At 36.1% G+C, this 21,465-nt stretch overlaps 1 protein-coding gene across 1 annotated transcript; it reads left to right on the top strand.

Moving 5' to 3' along the window:
• The first annotated feature begins 15,291 nt into the window (after positions 1–15,291).
• On the top strand, positions 15,292–20,629 carry LOC137938599 (ruBisCO large subunit-binding protein subunit alpha-like). The gene is made up of 8 exons (XM_068783559.1): positions 15,292–15,444; positions 16,465–16,642; positions 16,794–16,915; positions 17,111–17,318; positions 17,437–17,582; positions 17,687–17,993; positions 18,706–19,157; positions 19,961–20,629. The coding sequence occupies exons 1-8, from the start codon at positions 15,391–15,393 to the stop codon at positions 20,246–20,248; spliced, it is 1,755 nt and encodes a 584-aa protein (XP_068639660.1). The 5' UTR covers positions 15,292–15,390; the 3' UTR covers positions 20,249–20,629.
• Positions 20,630–21,465: the final 836 nt, after the last annotated feature.

Raw genomic sequence — 21,465 nt, 5'->3', positions numbered from 1 at the left:
TAACACGACCCAAAATAATTCTTGTAAAATGACCCATGAAATAGTCCAATGCACATATTTGTTCCAAATAATATGCTGACCAAGGAATAATCGATCAATTCTTCACAAAAAAAAAAATCCAGCCAAAGAAAAAATTTTATCGAGTCGTGTCGAAATCTTGGGCACGTATATTGAGGCAGAAAATAAGTGCCCTGAGTCAAGTTGACCCGAACCGAGTTGACTCGGTCTGAGTTGGTCTTGGTTGACTCGGTCGGGTTGGTGCACTCGGTCGGCTGGGATAACGGGCGCACTGAATTAACTCGAGCGAGTCTGAGTCTCGACATAATAGAAGTGGGCCAGGCACTGATTTAATTCAAGTTTCCTAACTTAGGAGCGGTTAGTCCACAAAGAACTTGAATTGAAGTGAAGAATTGAATTGAACTTAAATGAATTGATTCAACTTCAACTCATCTTTGGGTATTAGTATAGACAAGTTCAAGTGCACTAGAAAACATATTCCAGTGTTAGTGCCCCCAAATGAAAAGTATGATATAAAGAAGAAAATGAGTAACCTTGTATAATATACTTAAATAGAATATATACCTAAACAGATAATTAACCAAAATAAACATGGTTACTACACTTATAAGTGATTTAACGTGTAGTATTAGAATATATTAATATCCTAAATAATGAAAAACTATATTATATTACTTAATAATTATAGTTTATTATTAATTAAAAAATAATTACATGTGACTAGAATAAATTATTTAAAATAAATAAAAATTTTAAAAATAACATAAGGGAATATAATAAATAAATAAATTATTTTATAATAACATAAGATATAGTTTAACATTAAAAATCACTTTTTTAACACAAAATAAAAAAATACATAATAAATAAATAAATATATTAATTTATCAATAACATAACATATATTTTACATATTATTAATTAATAACATACTTAAAAAATAAAAAACTAATGGTTTAATAAATTGGATAATTAAACCAATTATGACGATGGTTTAATTTTTCCTAACTTAGGAAAAATTAAACATCGTCTTCCTTAGCGCGCATCGTCTTCCTCAGTGGTGGGCCAGTGGGCAACGGTGACAACGGCGGGCAACGACAATGGCGACGGGCAACGACGACAGAGGCGGGCAACAACGACGGAGGCAACGCTCCGACGGTACGCCGAGAGGGAGAAAAGAGGGAGGCCAAGAGAGCAGAGAAGTTGGGAGGCCGAGAGGGTCTGCGACAGAGGCTCGGCCTACCGTGCTCTACAACGGAGGTCGAGAGGGAGAGGAGAGGGAGGTCGAGAGGAGGGAGGAAGGCCCGACAGGGGGAGGCGAGAGAGAAGAGAAGTCGGGAGGCCGAGAGGCTCTATGATAGAGGCTCCACCTCTCGTGCTCTGTGATGGAGATCGAGAGGGAGAGGAGAGGGAGGCCGAGAGGGAGGAAGGCAGACAGGGGTGGGGGAAGAGGGAGGAGAAAAAAAAACTTTGCTGAAGGATCGCGGGGGGAGAAGGGAAGGAGCAATGCGCATCGCGCACTTCAATCGGTTGATTCACAAAATAGGTATGAATCACTTTTCCCCAATTTTTGCCTGAGCGAATGAAGTGGTGTAATCTCACTTCAATGTAATTCATTCTACACTAAGGGGAGGTTAGTAAACTTGAAGTCCGAGATGAACTTCAAACGCATGATGCCCTTCAACACTTGAAGTCGTTAGTGGAGCGCAGATGACATTTCATCTGGATGCAGGGGATGAAGCGGTCCTTCGTCTCCACAGTTTAAAATCCTTCATCTCAAAGAAGGCCATATTTGTTCTTCTTTGAGATGAAGGACGCGCAAGGTTTGCTTTCCCCCTCGCTCTCCTCGCGCCCCCCTCTCTCGCGCATCCTCGTTTCCCTTTTTTTCTTCCTCTCTCCTCTCGGATTCTCGTCTTCGGCCTCCATCTTTGCTCCCTCTTGTCTCCGGCCTCTGTCTCTCAGTCTTCTCTCGGACTCGCCCTCTCTCTTGTCTCCGTGCCTCCCTCTCTTCTCTCGGACTCGCTCTCTGTTTTTCTCTCTCACTTCTCTCTCTCTCTTATCCCTCTCGACCTCCCTTTCTTCTCTCTCTTCTCCCTTTCAACCTCCCACTCCCTTCTCTCTTTGGCTATTCTCCTTTCCCCCAAAATACCATCCGATTTCGTTCGATTTCCCCATTTTGATTTTGATTTTCTTCGATTTTGACATTTGGGCATCGATTGCTTAATTTCTACTTCGATTAGGCATCAATTTTTCCATTCGGCATCGATTTCACCCTTTGGCTTCGGTTTTCCCCAAATTTTAGAAGGTATGACTAAACCCTAATTTTTTTCATTAAATTAGTGTTTTATTTGATTTAATTTTATTTTCAATGCCTAATTGGGGATTATTTGTGCATAATTGTGGGATTTAGGGTTACGGTTTAGGGTCTAAATTCTTGATTCGTGTTAGGGATTATTTTTAGGGTTTGGTGCTCGGTATTTAAGGGTCCTGTAATTAGGGTTTAGGGTTTATGGTTAAGGATTTAGGGTATTTTAGGGATTAGGGTTTTTAAGGTTTAGGGGGTTTAGGGTTTTAAAGGTTTTGGGGGTTTTGTGTTTTTAAGCTCTAGGGTTTTTTGGGTTTAGGGTCTGGAATTAGGGTGTAGCGTTTAGGGCTTTTAAGGTATTAAATTCTGGAATTACTGTTTAGGGTTTAGAGTTTAGTAGGTAATAGGTTTAGGGTTTTTAAGGTTTTGGGGGTTTTGTGTTTTTAAGTTCTAGGGTTTTTTGGGTTTAGGGTCTGGAAATATGGTGTAGGGTTTAGGGTTTAGGGCTTCTAAGGTTTAGGGGGTCTAGGGTTTAGGGTATTATGTTATGGAATTGGTGTTTAGGGTTTAGAGTTTAGTAGGTGATAGGGTTTGATGGTTTATGGTTTAGGTTTTATTAGGGGGGTTTTAGTCCAATTCAAACAAGGCTGAGTCGCCTACACAGGCGTCCATTAGCCAATGAAACCTGACCCCCATCACTGACGAGGTACAGTTCGTAGTGACTGTGAAGTTATATGGGGCTCTACTAGGGGTGTTTGGTGAATTTGGACTTGATGTGTGTGTTTTCTCATTGTTTAGTGCATATGCAGTAGTGAAAATAGTTTAATTAATTTTGAAATGTTTGAGAATGTTGTTGAGAATTTTTGAAGTGCTATGGAATGTTTTTGCCATGTGGTGAGGAGATTCAGGTGTTATACATATCCACCACATGGTATTCTATTTTTTATGGTTTGTGTTTCCGTGACAGGTAAAGGTTGTCTAATAAAATTTTTTCCATGAGAACGATCTCGGATTTAGATTATACATGGTTGCAAGAAGAATACCAACCGGTCGACCATATGACATTTGGACCTTCGAAGATGTTAGCAAAATGCTCGATCTCTTGGTCGAGCAAGTTAATCTAGGGAATAAGTTGCCTGACGGGGTATGGAAGCATGAGGTATATATGGACTGTGTTAATAAGTTCAATGAAAACGCAGTCAATAAAAAAATTGTTGAGCAGGTGAAGAATCGAACGAGATCATGAAAAAAAACATATCAAATGGTAACGAGTTGTATCAACACTAGTGGGTTCGGTTGGGATGCAACCACACAACGAGTTACTGCATGTAATTCTGTATGGCTTGACTACATAAAGGTCAGTAAATTATGATGTACAATAAAATATTTTTTATGTTTTTCGCGTTAGTATAACTCTATTCCAAGACGTATAAAGGATGTTTTATTCTTGTAGGAGCATAAAGATGCTGAGAAGTACAGACGCCCTGTACGACAAATTAGCTGTGGTGGTGGGAAACACAATAGCCGTAGGGTCAGGAGGTGCAACCTTTGTAGATCAGGGTGATGAACTCATCCATGAATCAGAACATGTCCCGATGGATGAGCCCGAGGATGTTGATATAGTTAGGGATACTCCATCACCATTATTAAGCACGGATGAGTCTCCAGGTAATTAATCTGAAAGAAGTAAGCGGTCATCTTCAAGTCGTCATAGAAAGAGAACCGAAATGCCCGATGATGACACTAGTAGATTCATTGATGCAATGGATCTAATAGCTCAGACATTTGAGAATTTCATGATGAAGCCTAAAGAGAAAGAGCCCGATATTGAAAGAGATTGGGTCAAAGCCCTCAGGGAAATCCCAAACCTGTCTGCAGAATTGAAGTTTCGCGTTCCTTTATGGTTGGATATGCCAACTAAGAAGGTCACGTTTGCGGAGATGATAGTGGAAGAGCGGGTCAAGTGGCTTAAATTTTGTTTTGAAAACTAATTGTAATGCGTTATAAATACACTATTCTTTTGGAATATTATTATGTATTAGGTATGATATTTGAATTATAACGTTGCAAGACTTATTAGTATGGTTAGTATTTAAATTTGATATGTTGTTGTGTTTATATATTGCATGGATGAATATGGTAGATGAGTATGGATGTGGATAATTAAATGAATATGGTTGCGTAGGGATGTGATTGAATGTAGGATGTGGGAATATGGATAAAAATGGTTGTGATTACAAATAGGATATGATTGAAGATTGATGTTTACTTGTGTTTATGACATTTAGGCTATTGAATTTGTAGATTTCCATGGATACTATGACAGACAAAGAAAAGGTTGCAACGATGGTTGCATTCACAACTTTGTTTATCGCAATGGGAAAATATTATTTGTACCATTGCAACAAACGTGTACCACATTCTTGTGGGGTGAATGGTCCCTTGTATCTGCAAAAGGCACTAGACAAATCACTAGTTAAATTTTGGAAAGTTTACAAGATGAATCAACTGGTATTTCACAAATTGGTAGATATACTTACTAGTAAAGGGTTTTTATTAGCCACAAAAACAATTTCAGTTGAAGAACAACTTGCATATTTCCTCCTAACTGTTGGTCAATAACAATCTTATAGTGTCACAGCAGAGATGTTTGATAGATCAAATTGGACCATAAGTAAGTATTTTAACAAGGTGTTGGATGCAATCCTCAAACTTCACTCTGATTACTTCAAACGACCTTCAGAACGCACACACTCGAAGATTTTAACTAGTTCAATGTTTTATCTGTACTTCAAGGTAACATCACTTCCTATAACCAAATAATTTTAGATTAATATACAAAATTAGTCAATATTAATTGAAAATGTATAATTAGGATTGTATTGGAGCTATTGATAGAACTCATATCAAAGCGAACATTCCACTTGAAGATCAACCAAGGTTTTGGAATAGAAAAGGCTATCTCTCACAAAATGTGATGGCAGCATGTTCATTTGACATGCAATTCACTTATGTACTTGTTGGATGGGAGGGATCAGTAGCTAATTCACATGTACTGAAGGACGCATTGACTCGCCGAGATAAAATCTTTGTTCCTGAAGGTAAGTAATATATTTTTATGCAGTCATTTTTTATCTATTTTATCTTCAATTATTTTATGTAGTATATAATTTCTATTATAGGAAAATATTATCTAGTCGATGCTGGTTATGCAAATCTTCCGAGATTTTTGGCTCCATCTCGAGGAACCCGGTATCATCTGCAAGAATTTGGAGATAATATTCCTAGAAAGGAAAAATAATTATTCAACCGAAGACACTAATCTTTACGGAATATTATTGAGCAAACTTTTGGTGCTTTAAAAGCTCGATTTCAAATGTTAAAAGGCACTCCTCCATTTTCTTTTAAGATCCAGGTGAAAATTGTACATGTTTGTTGCATATTGCACAATTATATATGTGGAGAGGATTATGATGATATATTTGAAGATGAAGATGATGATTCGGGTGGCGAGCTCGGTGGAGGAGGTGGTGCAGTCCAATTAGGTGCAATGGATGATACAGACAACGACGATTGTGATAGTCTTGAGGATGTGGGTAACCAAGTAACATGCTTTTGGAGGCAAAGTGCATTAGAATCTACAAGAGCCGTACAATTTCGAGATGCCAAATCGACTTCCATGTAGAACGATAAATGATGGTTGTATCTTATTACTTTTGAACATGCGTTGTTTATATGTACTAAACTTGTAACTTGATGATTTTAATATTAAAGGCATAAACTCGTTATTAGAATAATCTTTCTTTTAGGTTATTAATAAAGTTATATATGTATTTATTTATTATTTTTGTTCAATTTTATTACCATATTAAACTTCATATTTAAGTCTCTTGTAAATAAAATATAATTAAAGTATGCATTTGATTAATTAATTACTTTTAATTTTGTCAAAATATATTATTAATTAATACCATGTAAAAAATCTATCTTATGTTATTAATATAATACTTTTTTATTCATTAATCATATTTATTTTTTATTTACTCTATTGTATTAGTGATTTAATAGTGGTAATTAAAATATTGTTAACTCAAACACTTGGTTTAATTAACTTATTTTTATAATTAATAAAATCAATGGTTTTAAATTTCGAAGATGAAGATGATGATGAAGATGAACTTGTCCACACTAACACCCTATTTTGAAGATTTCGAAGATGAACTTCTCCACAATAAACACCTATTTCGAAGATGAAGATCATGTAGATGCATGAGATGAAGATGAAGATCAAATTTTCATTTTGTTGACTAACCCCCCCCCCCCTAACGCCTTTATTTAATGAACTAAGTAATGAGGGGTGAATTCATTCCACTTCATTGTGGACTAACCCCCCCTTAGGAAACTTGAATAAGGCAACAGTGCCTTCTTCCCTGACCGAACAGTGGAAAATGAGATATCTTTGGGAGGAAATTTTCCGAATAAAAGCCAGAGAGATCTTGAAGGCGAGACGAAAATGGAAACTCTCCGAAATAAGAGACATCATTGGGAATTAAGCCGAACGTTGACGATGGCAACTTCCTGAAAAATAGCAACTCATAGCTGGCGCTCGGGAAGCTCGGCGGAGCTAGTAGAGTGTATAATTCTCAAAGAGACAGTGAAGGAGTCTCCGTCTTCGACTTGGCTTCCCTTTGCATTGCCTGGTGTTTCTTCTTCTTTGGCAAAGGCGCCGAACAGAGAATGACGAAAAAAATACAACAGTAGTACATCTTCTTCCCGAATGCCGACGCTGTAATGGACTCTCGACGGAAACAAAGCATAGAAACTGCAACTCAGTGCTGGCACTCGAGAAGCTCGGCAGTCGTCTTCAACCTCCAGAACGGAGAACGAAAAGATATCTTGGATTGTAAACCTCAATAGAGCAATGCTCGGCGACTTCCTCGCCGTGAGAAGGTTTCGTCTTCGATGCCGTTTTTTTAGCCCGCACGCCAATATGCCAGTGTTCGACCCGCTGCCAATATGGACTCACTGACGGAAAGCAATGTTGGGGAAGGCTGAGTTTTTCTTTTGGCGACAACGCTAGGAGGAAACTCCAGCCTCCGATCGACTGTCGTGCTGGACTCAAGCTACTAAACCGAGTCAATTCGGCTCAACTCAGATACGGAAAAAAAGTGTGGAGAGAGAGAGCATACAGGCATGGTGGATGATATGATTTAATAAAAAAGATGAAAGCAAAAAAATAGTGCTCGAGACTAACAAATAAAAGAGAGAATAACCATAGTCGCAGTCCTGAAAATCAAAGTTCTAATACTACGTTGATTTTCAGGACTCCATGAATTTAACTCATGGAGAAAAAGGAAAAGAAACTCATTGGGAGAAAATTGGAGGAAGAAGGGTTATGGAATTGATTATTCCTTACCCTCCTTAAGCTCTATTTATAGATTTATGAAACTATAATATTATAATAATACCCCTTAACTTAGGGTTTTAACCCTGGAACTTTAACATAATTACATCACTGCCATATCTATGTAATGACCCTTTATTTACCATCCTGCCATCAATGTATGTGGGCCTATGGGCCTTCTCCTTTATCAGTGAGCCTTGAGCTCGTCTTTTATTTCTCTTGGATCCATGGGTCTTCCTTGGTCTTATGGGCTTGAACCCATATTCTAATACACTTTAATATGTGGGTCTTCCTTGGTCGTGTGGGCTTGGGCCCTGTTTTCCAACAAATATATTTTATTAGGAGCATATTTTATAAATGACAATGATGCCCTAGGGTGAGGAGATGCATTACACAATATGCAATCTGGTTTCACTAAACATTGAACTTGGTCAATGTTTTCCTTAACACACGTTTCATTTATTTTAGAATATGGCCTATGCTCTTCAGAACGATGAACAAGAACAGAAATGCATGAACAAGTTGCAACATGATTAGTGAACATGTTGGTTCACTCACTGGTTAGTGAACATGTTGGTTATATTACAAAATTGAGTAGGGGGAATTGGTAAAAAAAAATCTATTTGCCTAAACTAACTCAAAGATTAGAAAATTATGTTTTTGTTTTTTAATTATAGTTTTCCTTTCTCCTCAAAATAGTTGTTGTGCAAAATGAATCAAATTGAAAATTTTCTCACCACTAAAGACTTACTCATTTGAGAGAAAAAAAATTATTTTTATTTTTCTCCTACTATTTCTATTAGTACAAATACATCTTATAGTTTTTTTTTATTATCGATAGCTTGTCCAATTGACAAGTCCTCATTTTGGCCTTGTTTATTGACTAATCAAATCCTAATTTTTGCCTTTTGGTCCATTTTCAGTGACAAGTGGAGTGAAGTAGAGATAGGAAAGGGAGTTGCAATGGTATTTATTGGATTCGGTTCCGAGAGGAAGGGGAATTGGGGTGAATCCACTATCAAACTCAAGTCGTCATTTTGGCCTTTTTCTTCCAAGCCAATCAGTTCCAAGTTAAGTCAATTCATGGAGGCTTGCATTTGGCCTCCGTTTTCCCAAAACAGTTTATTTTTCTATATGGAAGAGCTACATCAAAGACTTGCATTAAAAGAACCAAAAAATATTTAAGCCCACTGGGTGTTTTTGAGAGAGAGAATTACTTTTGCCATGTCAAGATCAGTGATGGACATCTCGGTGTTTCTTGAGACGATACGATGCAAGATCTTATGTTCCGGGTCTGCAAAAGCTTAACCGGTTGTTTCTTGAAAGATGATACAAGTGAAGTGAAGGGATGAAAGAATCAACATGATTGCTGGAATTTTTCTGCAAGATCAGGGATGCTTTCCCAGTCAAGTCATGCTAATTTTCCAACTCCCAAGTCCGTCCTCTAGCCGTTACCTCGTCAATATGGGAATAGGACATGAGAGAGACGAGTTGATTCATTGAGGATAGGGACGAGTGGACCGATCAACCCATCCACGGACCACGTAAGAGATTTTTTAACTGCAACAACTATATGGCATTGGAACTGAATTAGAGAGAGAGGAGAGAGAGGGAGAGAGCGATGACAAAAGCTGGTTTGAGTATCTATCTGTATTTTGCATAAGAGATGAGAGTATCAGATGACAAAAGCTGGTTTGAGTATCTATCTGTATTTTGCGTAAGAGATGAGAGTATCTTGATTTTTCAAGAATATGTTGCAAAAATAATGAGTTTTTAAGAATTTTAATTTTTCAAAAGTATGAGAGTATTGTCCTATCAAGTCCATTGATACAACATAGGTTGTATATCTCCCATATATCAATAATATGAATTGGATTTTTGAGTAATCGATATATATATAAGACTTTCGAGCCCACCCCAGTTCTATCCCTATTAAATTTGATTTCTATTTGGAGTGTGATTGAGAGAGAGGTTGTAAGACAAAGAAATCTTACTTAGTATAAGAAGTCATATTTGAAACGTTTTGCTAACGGTTGAGAGAGAAAGAGATAGAGCAAATAGTTTGATTGGTAGCAAGTCGAGTAGTTCTATAGAGAGAGAAGGAAAGAGAGATAAAGTTTGATTGATTGACCGGTAGATAAGCTTAGTCCATTCTTTCATATTAATGTCCAAATGAATGTGTGCCAACATTTTTTTCTTTTTATTGTAGGGGCACTATAAAAGTAATGTTAGTGGCTTAAATTGACTATTAGATTATGAATAAAACTCCATGTGCTTGCATTTCTCAAGTCATTCCCAATTATTCTTTAATTCATTGATACATGATAATTTTTCCTCTTTTTAAAAGACTAATAATCTTTGTCTAGTGATTCTCTCCCAAGATAGTTGGGCCTTCGTATTGTCAATCCTAAAACTGGCTTTCATTTATTTAGGTAATAACACCTCTAAATATTTTTCTTTTAGAAGTGCAATAAAATTAATAACATGATTGTGTTAAGAATATAATTCTTTTTAGTGTCTTGCGCTTACCTCATGGAAGATTCCTTGAAGGGAAAAAGTGACCATTAAAAACTAACATGAGAGTAAACTTATATTATTTCTTCGGATTTTTTTAATCTTTTTTGGAAAATTGCATTTACAAATAAATACGATCAAAATATTATATAACTATGTATTAAAAATTATATTAAATATTACAAACACAGGTTCTTGAAGGCTTACAATTGACACCTAGATAGTTCTGATTTTTTAATCCAATTTTTGAATAAAAAACAATTTGACCCCTATAAGGTTGACGAAGCAGAGATCTTAGTGGCCTTGAATGAGGAACCAAGATTGGCTCTAGATTGATCCAAAACCATATTGGAGAGAGACATAGAATTTGTGGATCAGTGACTATGAAAACCAGGGTTAGATACATCTCATCAATATATGATTGTGGAAACAAATTGTTTTCAATAGAGAGAAGCTAGGGTTACAATGAAACTAAGAAACTCTACATTGTTTTTGCGAGCTTGTGAATCGAATCGCCTCTTGTTTGAGTTCAGCTTGTTTACTTAAAAAAATCGAAAACCCATCTCGAATTCAATTCAAGATGGGATTTATTCGAATCTAATCGAACTAGCTCCAAGCCAAGCTCGAGTTATTCGTGAACCGGTTCAGTTTGATGCCACCCTAAAAACACATAATATGTCCAATTCTTTCTTATGATAGAAACCAAAGGATGAATGGTCCTCCGATTTCCAAAGAAAAACACTTGAACAAAGTGTTTAGGAGGACGGTTTCAAATGCACGTTTGTCGCAGTTTCATGCAGCAACTTCGAGCAAGAAAAGAAACAATGAGTGGCTTGGGAAAAAAATGTTTTTTCTTGAACCAGTGCTACACCATAGTTTTTCGTAATTTTTATAAAACACTTCTAAACTTCAAACAACCATTTACATAGTTATCCTATTCACAACGGGTGTATCTCGAATGTTTTCTTAATCTACTAAGGTGATTTGAATTTTTTTTTTATAATACGTTAGAAATAATGTGGCTTTTAAAATTTTATTAATTTAAAAATATGAGAGTATCATGGGGAATAAATCTCCCATATATCAATAGTATGAATTGGATTTTGTGGTAATCTATACATATTAGACTTTCAAGGCCACCCACATCTATACCTATTAAAATCGATTTCGAATTGATTTGCTTCATGTGGGTGGATAGAGAGTGATTGAGATAAATCTCTCTTAATACATGAATTCATATTTGAAACGTACTATCGATGGTTGTGAGAGGGAGTACATGGTTTGACTATAGTTGGTCTAGTAATTTAACAGAGAGAGACACAGTTTGATTGTTAATTCTTCCTAAAAAACGTAAAATTATCTAATGATTCTTTTCCAAAATAATTGCGTCTTCATAATGTCGATCCTAAAATATGTTTTCATTTATTCAGGTAATAACACTTCTAAATAGTTTTCCTCTAAATAATTAACTAAGGTAATGATAATTTCATTGTATAATATCCAAGTATTTAGAAAAGTAATTTATGAATTTATGTAAGAGTACCCATTTACCTATATACATTTTACTAGTAAAACAATTAATAAGGCACATTGAGAGAAAAAATACAACACATATGTCATTTTATGTTTTTCTTAAATTTACATATACAATTAATCAAATACTGAATACAAATGTAATTGGAGAAATATTCTAATTGTCAGCTATTTAAAATGGGGCTGTCAAACTTTGGCTTAGGCTTATTAGAGCAAGACATTGGACCTCGTCCTACTATCCTTTGACACGTGTTGTGAAGATGGGGTTGACTTGTCATTAGTGTCAATTCACAAGAGTTAAATTTGATATTTTGAATTAAAAAAATAATAATTTGGACCCTACTTGGTAGATGAACCAGTGGTCCTGATAGAGTGGCACTAGATTGAGAATCCTTGCAATTGTGTCTTTATGAAACCAGGGTGCCTTATATATGGGATCATATATTTTCTAGGGAGCGAAATGATATATCTCAAAGTTTGATCTAGGTGATACATTTCGAAAAATCCAAAACACCCATGCCAGTTTAAAGCAACATTTGGGGTGTGTTCTTTCCTTTGGGGTTCATGATCTTTCTCTTGACCTCACGGAGCAATGAAGGAAAAAGTGACCACTAACAACCAATCCGAGAGTAAAATTATGTTGTTTCCTCCTATTAGTTTAATTTTTTTTTTTTAAAAATTATGATTACAAAAAAATAAAATCAAAATATTATGTAACTATGTAATGAAAAATATAATTACTATAAATATATTCAATACATTTATATTACTTAATTTTTTTTATCTATTCCATAATGTAACTTTGAGTCACCAAAAACTTGAATGTTTGTTTTAATTTGATAGACTTTCATGAGCCAATTGTTCCATTTCATATGATAACAAGTTTTTTTTTTTCTACTTATTTACCTTTTCTGTTACTAGTTATATTCCAAAACTAAAATTTTTATTTTCGAACTTAACTTAATTTATGAATAGTTTTCAAACTATTAAAGATACTTTTTCACAATTGAATGACCAAAATTCGTTAATCCTATTAAATATACTAAAAGTACATTATCCTTAAAACAAACAAACACACAGATACACGCACACACATACACATAATCAATAAAATTAATAAACTCATTTTCAAAATGGGCAATAAGAAAATTATTTTTTATCCTCTTTAAATTTTTGTGGAAGATTCTGGGTGACAATTTTCTCATCTCCTAAAACCAACTCGAACAAGATTTTTTTTTTTTTCAAGAGCAATTTTTATTTGTTTTTCTATCCCATTAAAAAGTTTTGTGGAGCTAGTTGAATCAAGACGAAAATGTTTTTACCACTTAAAACCTACATATATCGGAAAACTTACTTCAAGTGAATAATTATTTCTCTCTGTACTTTCTTACCTAGCTATGATTTCTTCTTAGGCATAAACGCATATTGCTAGATATATTATGTCCTTTTCATAGGTGATACTTGAGTAATTTTTATAGTCTTTGTCCTCTTTATTCTAATGGTGATGTTTTGTGACTTTGAGTATCTTAGTCTATCTCATATGTCACATTATATATATCGTTTTATCATTTGGTGGACTACAATCTCCTCTTAAAGTCTTCATCATGCATTTTCCCACGAGTTAGGACTTGTGTCCTAACCCTCCCCTTGAGGCTCAATTTATAGATGAATAAGATTATGATATTACAATAATACTCCTAAAACTTAAAACTAATTACATCAATGTCATCTTTATGAGATGACTCTTTATTTACCATTATGCCACCACTGTGTGGGTCTGTGGGATTTCTCCTTGATCTATGGGCCTTGAGCCAATCTTCCACCTCTCTTGGAGATGTGGGTCTTCCTTGGTCTTATAGGTTTGAGCCCATCTTCTAACAAACTTGGACGTGTGGGCCTTCCTTGGTCTGTGGGCTTGGGCCCAACTTCCAACAAGAAGAATCAATGAAAATACAAAAATAAAAAGAAAACTTACTCCCATGAAATTTGGATAGAAAATGTTCTTCTTGAGATTTCCAAGTCTCCAACCTTTGATGCACAAAAGATGAGTGTCTCGAGCTTGATTTACTGGTATACATGGAGAATTTGAGAGGGATAGGAAGTTTTGTTGCAATTTTGAAGCTATTTTCTCTCAAAAATTGGTTTGTGAAGGAATTTCAAATAAAAAAAGTCATTGAATGCAATAAATTTTCCAATAAATGCTAGAGTTGCTCTTCACAATGTGTTTGGAGGGGTATTTATAAGTTCCCCCATCAAATTAGCCATTTTTTGTCCGTTTTCAAAAAGTTGCAAAAAAATATTGATCGATCACTTGAAAGTTATGAATGATCAACCATGTATAACAACTGTATTTTTGTATTCCAAAGACTTGTTGATCAACTAGCCCATCAATCAATTGAATTCTCAACTTCTCAAAAATGGTTAGTTAATCGATTAATCCAATTAGGTTGATCTATCATACTTTATGGGGTTGGCTATGCAATGTTATGGATGATTGATCATAGAACGATGTATCATCGATCACACTTTATAGCTCAATATGGAATTTTTTTGTTATGATCGATCAATCAATTACATAGTCATGTTTTAGGTGCTTCTGCCGAACTACTTTCTATAAGACCGATCAAGCTTACATAGGTTGATTGATCATGTTTTATGCCAGATATAGAAAATTGGTTTGAATTATGATGAAGATGTATAAGGGGTTTTACAAGCTTAAAACATTATAGTGTATTGGCTAAACATGATAGTGAGGAATGAAATGCCCTAAAGCTCCAAAGTTCTTGTATACCTTAAAATCAAAGTTTGGTGTCTAGAGTTCTTGAGATATTTCTATATAGCCTAGGGTCTAGTATTTAAATCTTTATTTCTTTGCTTCTAGGTGTTTCTTCAAGAAGACTTGACACACAATTGAGCTCTGAGGTCATGTATTATTTTTTTGTCAATTTTTTATACGAACTTTAATCATTATGTCTCTAGTAGGAGTTGCATCTGAAATGCTCGATTACAAATATTAGTATGTATGCGATTAAATTTTGCTATCATCAAAACATAGATGGAGGTCAACTTTCTCAGTTTTTAATTAAAAATAACATATATTTAGCAACTATATGCAAGACTCAAGATAGTGTAAACATGAGTTAAGTTAAACAAGAATCCGACTAACCCCTCCCTAACCCCAACTTGATCTAATTTAGTTTTTAATTTTTAATTTTTAATTTTTTTTTTTTGGGTTTTATCAAAACTCAATCCTACCCGTGCCCACCCCTATTCGAGTCTTGGTCCAACACGAAGATCTGACCCCAAGGAACGAGACGCCGAGTCAATAATCGTTCCGAGTTAAAGCACCATAACAAACACTGGCCTCGCTGCCTTTAGAGAGATCATGTCGACTCTGCTATGGCGAGTGGACTCGGAGTCAAGAGTCGCAGAACCTGCGTTATAGTTCTGATGACGAAGGAGGAATCTTCTGGAAGCCCCAAGGCGTAAATCATGATTCATAAGCCCTAAGCTCTTATGCCTGTCTCGTCGCCTTATCCCCACAGCCGCCCACTTTAGCTCCACTGACGAAGAGTTAGCTCTGCGAATTTCTCACTTGGAAAATAATTTGCAAAATATGGCGACTGCAAATGCTATCTCAACTGCCTCGATGCTGCGTTCTCCTTCGCAGGTGGACACTAGCTCTCTCTGGCTTTCTTGATTCGCTATATTGCACTCAAACTTGTCTTTAGCTTTTGATTGTATAATAAGGTAGTGGTGGTCTTGCGAAGCTTCTTGTCATTGGATTCTGACATTATTTAGCTAAGTAATCCTCTCTTATTCAACTGAAGGAAAAGGTTTCTGTGTATTGTGATTCTGCGGTTTTTTTTTTTTGCGGTTCTTTGTGCCGTTTAGTTGTACACATTGTAGCTGTTCGGAAATCTGTTTGCCGATATGTAGAATTTTCTTTCTGCTCTCCTGAGTAGGAGTGTTCATCTAAACATATATTTTTTAAAATTTTAAATTGGAACTTTTTTTTTTTTTTTCTGAAAATGAAGTTGCAAGGTCTTATTTGCATATTTTCTCTTGGACATCTGGATTGGTTGCAAATATATCTGTTCCTTATGTTTCATTTATAAAAAAAATGGCATTGGATTTGACTCCTGGTTTGAAAATCGTTGCCCTTTGATGTCGGTATAAATATCTACTAGCTGCCGAGCCGTTTGTGTTCCGTTCTTGTGGTTAGGGAGTTATTTGTACCAACTTGTATCGTTGGACGATCACTCTCTATATCCGGTCAGCCCGATCTTGTAGCTGAGGTTGATGTGGTGGTAGCTTTAAGGGGTCAGTGGTTTACCCTGTTCATTGTGAAGACCATAGGCAAGACGTCTATTCTCATTTTATTGCAGTGCTTCTCCTCTCTTTTGACATTTACTTGATACCTGATTCTGTGTCATTTATTCTTGTAGTTTCTTTCTTCCTGATGTATCCCTTCTTCTGTGCTAGACGTTCCAGATGTGTTATATGATGGAATGCACTGTTTTTCTATTAGTGTTTTAAGTTTCTGCAATTTTTTATTTTCAGCATCACAGTGTTTTGATTTTTATACGATTCATGTATTACTGTTTTACGATTGAGGTATTGCTGATCAGTCATGTAATTAAAAATAGTTCTATATTATTAATTACCGAACTCGGCTTTTGAAGTGCAGAAAAGCCCGAGGAGGAAAGTTAGTCCTGGTCAAAAGCTAAATTACAGGCAACAAATCAGTAGATTAGTTGTGAGGGCAAAAGCAAAAGAAATTGCCTTCGACCAGAATTCAAGATCAGCACTCCAAGCTGGGATTGATAAACTTGCAGATGCTGTAGGTGTAACTTTGGGTCCCAGGGGTATGTAAATCTTTCATTTGCTAGAGTAATTTTTTCTCTTGCTGTCTTTTAGTTTTCTTGTCATGAGAAGACCTGCTGTAATACATTCTAAGCATGTTTCACTATTATTTGTTTCTCAGAATGATGATATCTTACTTTCACCTTTTTACAGGCAGGAATGTTGTACTTGATGAGTTTGGGAGTCCGAAAGTGGTTAATGATGGGGTTACAATTGCTCGAGCTATTGAGCTTCCAGATGCTATGGAGAATGCTGGTGCAGCTTTGATTAGGGAGGTATTGGCTTCCTCTCTAAAGTTATTTTCTTACTTGTGTGGGTAAATTTGTTGTCGCACTTTGCTCATAGCTCAAGTACAGCCATATGTATTGGAATTGAAGCTGTTTCTCCTGTTACATATTTGAAAGAGTTTTCCAAACTTGTAAATTTACCAACTAGTCAAGTTTTTTCAATGTATTTTTTGTGTGGTGCAGGTTGCAAGTAAAACCAATGACTCTGCTGGTGATGGGACTACAACAGCTTCAGTGCTTGCCAGGGAGATAATCAAACTTGGGTTGCTCAGTGTAACATCTGGTGCTAATCCTGTTTCTATAAAGAAAGGGATTGATAAGACTGTCCAAGGCTTGGTAGAGGAGTTGGAGAGGAAGGCCAGACCTATCAAAGGGCGTGATGATGTGAAAGGTGATAATTTTTTGTACGAATCTTGCACACTTTCTTTAGAGTCAGATATCATTATGATCTGTGTGTTCTTATTAGTTTTAGTTTATATTTGTTCTGTATTTATTGTCTATATCTTCAGCTGTTGCTACAATATCCGCTGGCAATGATGAGGTCATTGGGATCATGATAGCTGATGCCATTGACAAAGTGGGTCCTGATGGTGTACTGTCTATTGAGTCTTCGTCATCCTTTGAGACAACGGTTGACGTTGAGGAAGGAATGGAGGTTCGTTGTCATGCAAAACAAACATTGACACCTTTATCTATGCTGTGTAAGTTGTAAGTACCCGTAACAAAAACTTCACAAAAATGTTGAAATTTCTTTTGCAGATTGACAGAGGTTATATCTCCCCTCAGTTTGTTACAAACCCAGAGAAGTTAATTGCGGAATTCGAGAATGCCAGAGTTTTGGTCACTGACCAGAAGATTACAACAATTAAGGATATAATTCCTTTGCTGGAGAAAACCACCCAACTGAGGGCACCTCTACTTATTATAGCTGAAGATGTCACTGGAGAGGCTTTGGCCACACTTGTTGTTAACAAACTACGAGGTGTGTTAAATGTTGCTGCTATCAAAGCACCTGGTTTTGGAGAAAGAAGAAAAGCACTTCTTCAAGATATTGCCATTTTGACAGGTAATTAGAAAATTTAAATGCATTACTACAATTTTTTTTTTAGTTTGTGGACTACATTGCTTTTCAGTTTTGTGATAATAATTGTAAAATGTTTGAAAGTTCCAGTGCCTAAGAATGGACTGAATGGTCTGTTCCTGTTTGATCAAAGTGATGATTTAGCAAACTTGCTGATTACTAGTTCCAGCTAACAAATTTGGCATCTATTGAAAGAGAAAACCTCTCTGTAGTTTGTGCCAAGTTGGATTCTTATTTGAAGGAAGAGAATTCAATACCAATCAGATCTGAAAGGATTAAGAAATCCTAAGGTTATTTTCTTGCTGCCTTACCAGTGTAGTAAGACAAATCAATCGATAGAAAAGTAAACCTTGCTTTAAAAAAAGGATTGCTAAGGTTCATTTTTCGAAACTATCATTACTGCCTGCAATTTCTCTTTCCATTTTGGGATGCGACTGGTCAGATTTTAGGTAGTGATGATGTGAATGCTTCTGGATCTCTCTCTCTCTCTCTCTCCTTTCTCTTGCTTGTGTGCTTGGGCTTTTAGAAAGATATTGTTACACAGTGTGAGTTTGATGTGTTGGAATTTATTCTCTGTCATGGTTTTTGGTATTGAACTTTTCTCTCTTCTTCTCTAGACTGTTTCCATTGCTTGAGCTTGGCTTTTTAAAAAGGCCTTTTGTGGATACTTTCTTGATTCCTCTTTGCCCTTTTTCAGGAGCTGAGTTTCAGGCTAGTGATCTGGGATTGCTGATCAAGAATACATCTGTTGAGCAACTTGGTATTGCAAGAAAAGTTACCATTACGAAAGATTCAACAACCATTATAGCTGATGCTGCAACAAAAGATGAAATCCAGGCCAGGATTAATCAGATCAAGAAGGAGCTGGCTGAAACGGATTCTGTTTATGATACAGAAAAACTGGCGGAGAGAATTGCCAAGCTGTCTGGTGGAGTTGCTGTCATAAAGGTTGGAGCTGCAACTGAGACAGAACTCGAGGACCGAAAGCTTCGTATTGAAGATGCTAAGAATGCCACTTTTGCTGCCATCGAGGAGGGTATTGTACCTGGGGGTGGTGCTGCACTAGTCCACTTGTCTATGTATGTCCCGGCCATCAAGGACAAACTTGAAGAAGCCGATGAGCGACTAGGAGCCGACATCGTACAAAAGGTAAGAATGAGCAAGCACGTTGTTGAGGTCTAATACCTTGAAAATTTCACTTTTCCAAGTTAGTTTCAGTAAGGTATGCAACATGGTAGGTAAGAGGCATCTTCATAATAATTTTGTGATAAAACCTATACTAAGAGGAGCCAGTGGGTCTCTCTGAGCAAATTTACATCAAAAGACGTCAGAAAACAATATACTGAAAAATCAGTAGGCTTCATTTCGTCCAGGCCTAATTTGCCCTGTAGTGTAAACAGAGATAGGTGTCAGCATAAGAGTATCTTTGAGGTTGGCATAGGTTAGCTTCTGGTGGACTAATAAAGGTCATTTTTTATTTTTTTTTCTGTTACACCATACAAATGGGGTAATATAAAAATGAAAGATGATTGAAACAGCTCTTCATTGGTTGTACACGAGCATTGAGAAGGTGTTTTTTTTTGCATCATATGGGACAATAAAAATCAGTTGAAAGCTGATCAGAATATGAATTACCAACTGGTTGTGATTTATGTTTACAGATAAGAATTACTAACTTGAATCTCAAAGAGCTTCTGAAAATATCCTGACCTCCTAATTTTGAAATTAAATCTGAACTAAAAGGGTTTAGGGAAATCTGAACTAAAAGATGGCTGATTATCCTGGTTATCTAGTGTTCTACTTCCTAACGTTTGAGCTTGTGGACGTTGTTCTTTTTCCATAGTCTTCGTATTTGTGCTTTTGACATGATCTATTTCTCTTTTCCTCCTAGTCTTGTTTTTCTTGCTTGAAAATGAAAGCTAACTTGGTGGCATTGTTTGCTCGTGTGAAAGGCCTTAGTGTCACCTGCAGCGTTGATTGCACATAATGCTGGTGTGGAAGGGGAGGTAGTGGTGGAGAAGGTGAAAGCCAGTGAATGGGAAATTGGTTACAATGCCATGAATGATAGGTACGAGAACCTTGTTGGAGCTGGCGTAATTGACCCTGCAAAGGTGACAAGGTGTGCTTTGCAGAATGCAGCTTCTGTGGCCGGAATGGTCCTAACAACTCAGGCCATTGTTGTGGAGAAGGCTACGCCAAAGCCCCCTGCGGTTGCTGCACCTCAGGGCCTCACTGTGTAAGTGTTTGATGTTAAGTGTTTTTGTGGAAGGATAGTTGTGATAGAGATGAAGTGGGGGAGAAGGGGAATGGTGTAGTTGAGGAGGATGAAATGGCATTTGTCTCATCGATGTTTGGAGGGATGGTTCTCTTCCATGAAGTGCGGGATTTAAGTATGTATGACTTACCATTTGTTGCATCATAGATAAGAATAGGCAGCAGCTTAATTATCGCAGTACGTGATGTCAAAAGTTGCCAATGTCACTGAAACACTGGTACACTGCACAGTGACTGCTTCATTACCGAAGTAATGGTCGAGGCACAATGGGATTCGACATGTCTAGTCATTTATAACATGGAGCAATGCGAATTTAAGTCTAATACAAAAAACTATTTATTTCTTAGTTTGGATAATTAGAATAATCTTTAGATATATATCTATTGTCATTTAAGAGTCGAGAAAGAGTGTCTTGAAAAGAGATGATGCTGTAGGGCGTCCCATGAAATGTCTCCCCGGGCACAAAAACGATACTCAAAAGCTCTATTATGACATGTGTAACCTCAGCGCGCAGCTGCTTCTTTAGGCCCAGTGCATTGTTTGCTTATGTGCCTTATGTTTCCATATTACGATCCTATACGAAGATAAAACAAACCTAGGTACCAAATTAAGAAACCCATATAAACTGGACAAGATTTTTTATGATGGCTAGTACACAAAATACAGAAAATATCAAATCACTTTTGATTGAGGAAATTTGATGGAGAAGTCTTCAAAGAGAGCTCGATGGCAAATACGAGAGTGAGCAATCACTGCATAAAAATCGCTGAAAAAACCTTCAAAAGATTGTTAAAAGTTTTTCAAATGGAAATTACAAAAAAAAAAAAAAAAAAAAAAAAAACCACCATGTATCGTGTTGCTTGGAGATTAGTAAGTGAAAATAAATATCCCACCAAGAGTTTGAAAGCAATCTTTGGTGGAACTTCCACCTAAAATGTTTTTAATTTTTATGGAAAAAAATTATTACTAGACTCTTTCATTGAAAAATATTTTTATTAGTTTTTTATTGGATTTTACACAAAATAATATTTTTTATAAAATATATATAGGTTTAATTTTCCATCCTTTTTTCCTATTTTTAAAATATTGTATTATATTCCATTGATAATACAATTTATTTATTTTTCTTTCATTTTGGTGAAAATTTCTTATTTCCTCACCCCAACCTTATTCTCAAATTTC

Source organism: Aristolochia californica, unplaced genomic scaffold (genome assembly GCF_029961685.1).
Source record: "Aristolochia californica isolate CCGP_79_NKW_82.1479 unplaced genomic scaffold, dmAriCali1.0.hap1 SCAF_8, whole genome shotgun sequence".
In the NCBI taxonomy this organism is placed as follows: Eukaryota; Viridiplantae; Streptophyta; class Magnoliopsida; order Piperales; family Aristolochiaceae; genus Aristolochia; species Aristolochia californica.
This window is presented reverse-complemented; position numbering and strand designations above follow the sequence as displayed.

Bases quoted from the DNA above. Each gene is read 5' to 3' on its own strand.
- LOC137938599 (XM_068783559.1), top strand. From the start codon at position 15,391: ATGGCGACTGCAAATGCTATCTCAACTGCCTCGATGCTGCGTTCTCCT. The intron at 17,583-17,686 runs GTTCGTTGTCAT...TTTCTTTTGCAG, and splicing joins ACGTTGAGGAAGGAATGGAG to ATTGACAGAGGTTATATCTC. The intron at 19,158-19,960 runs GTAAGAATGAGC...CTCGTGTGAAAG, and splicing joins GAGCCGACATCGTACAAAAG to GCCTTAGTGTCACCTGCAGC.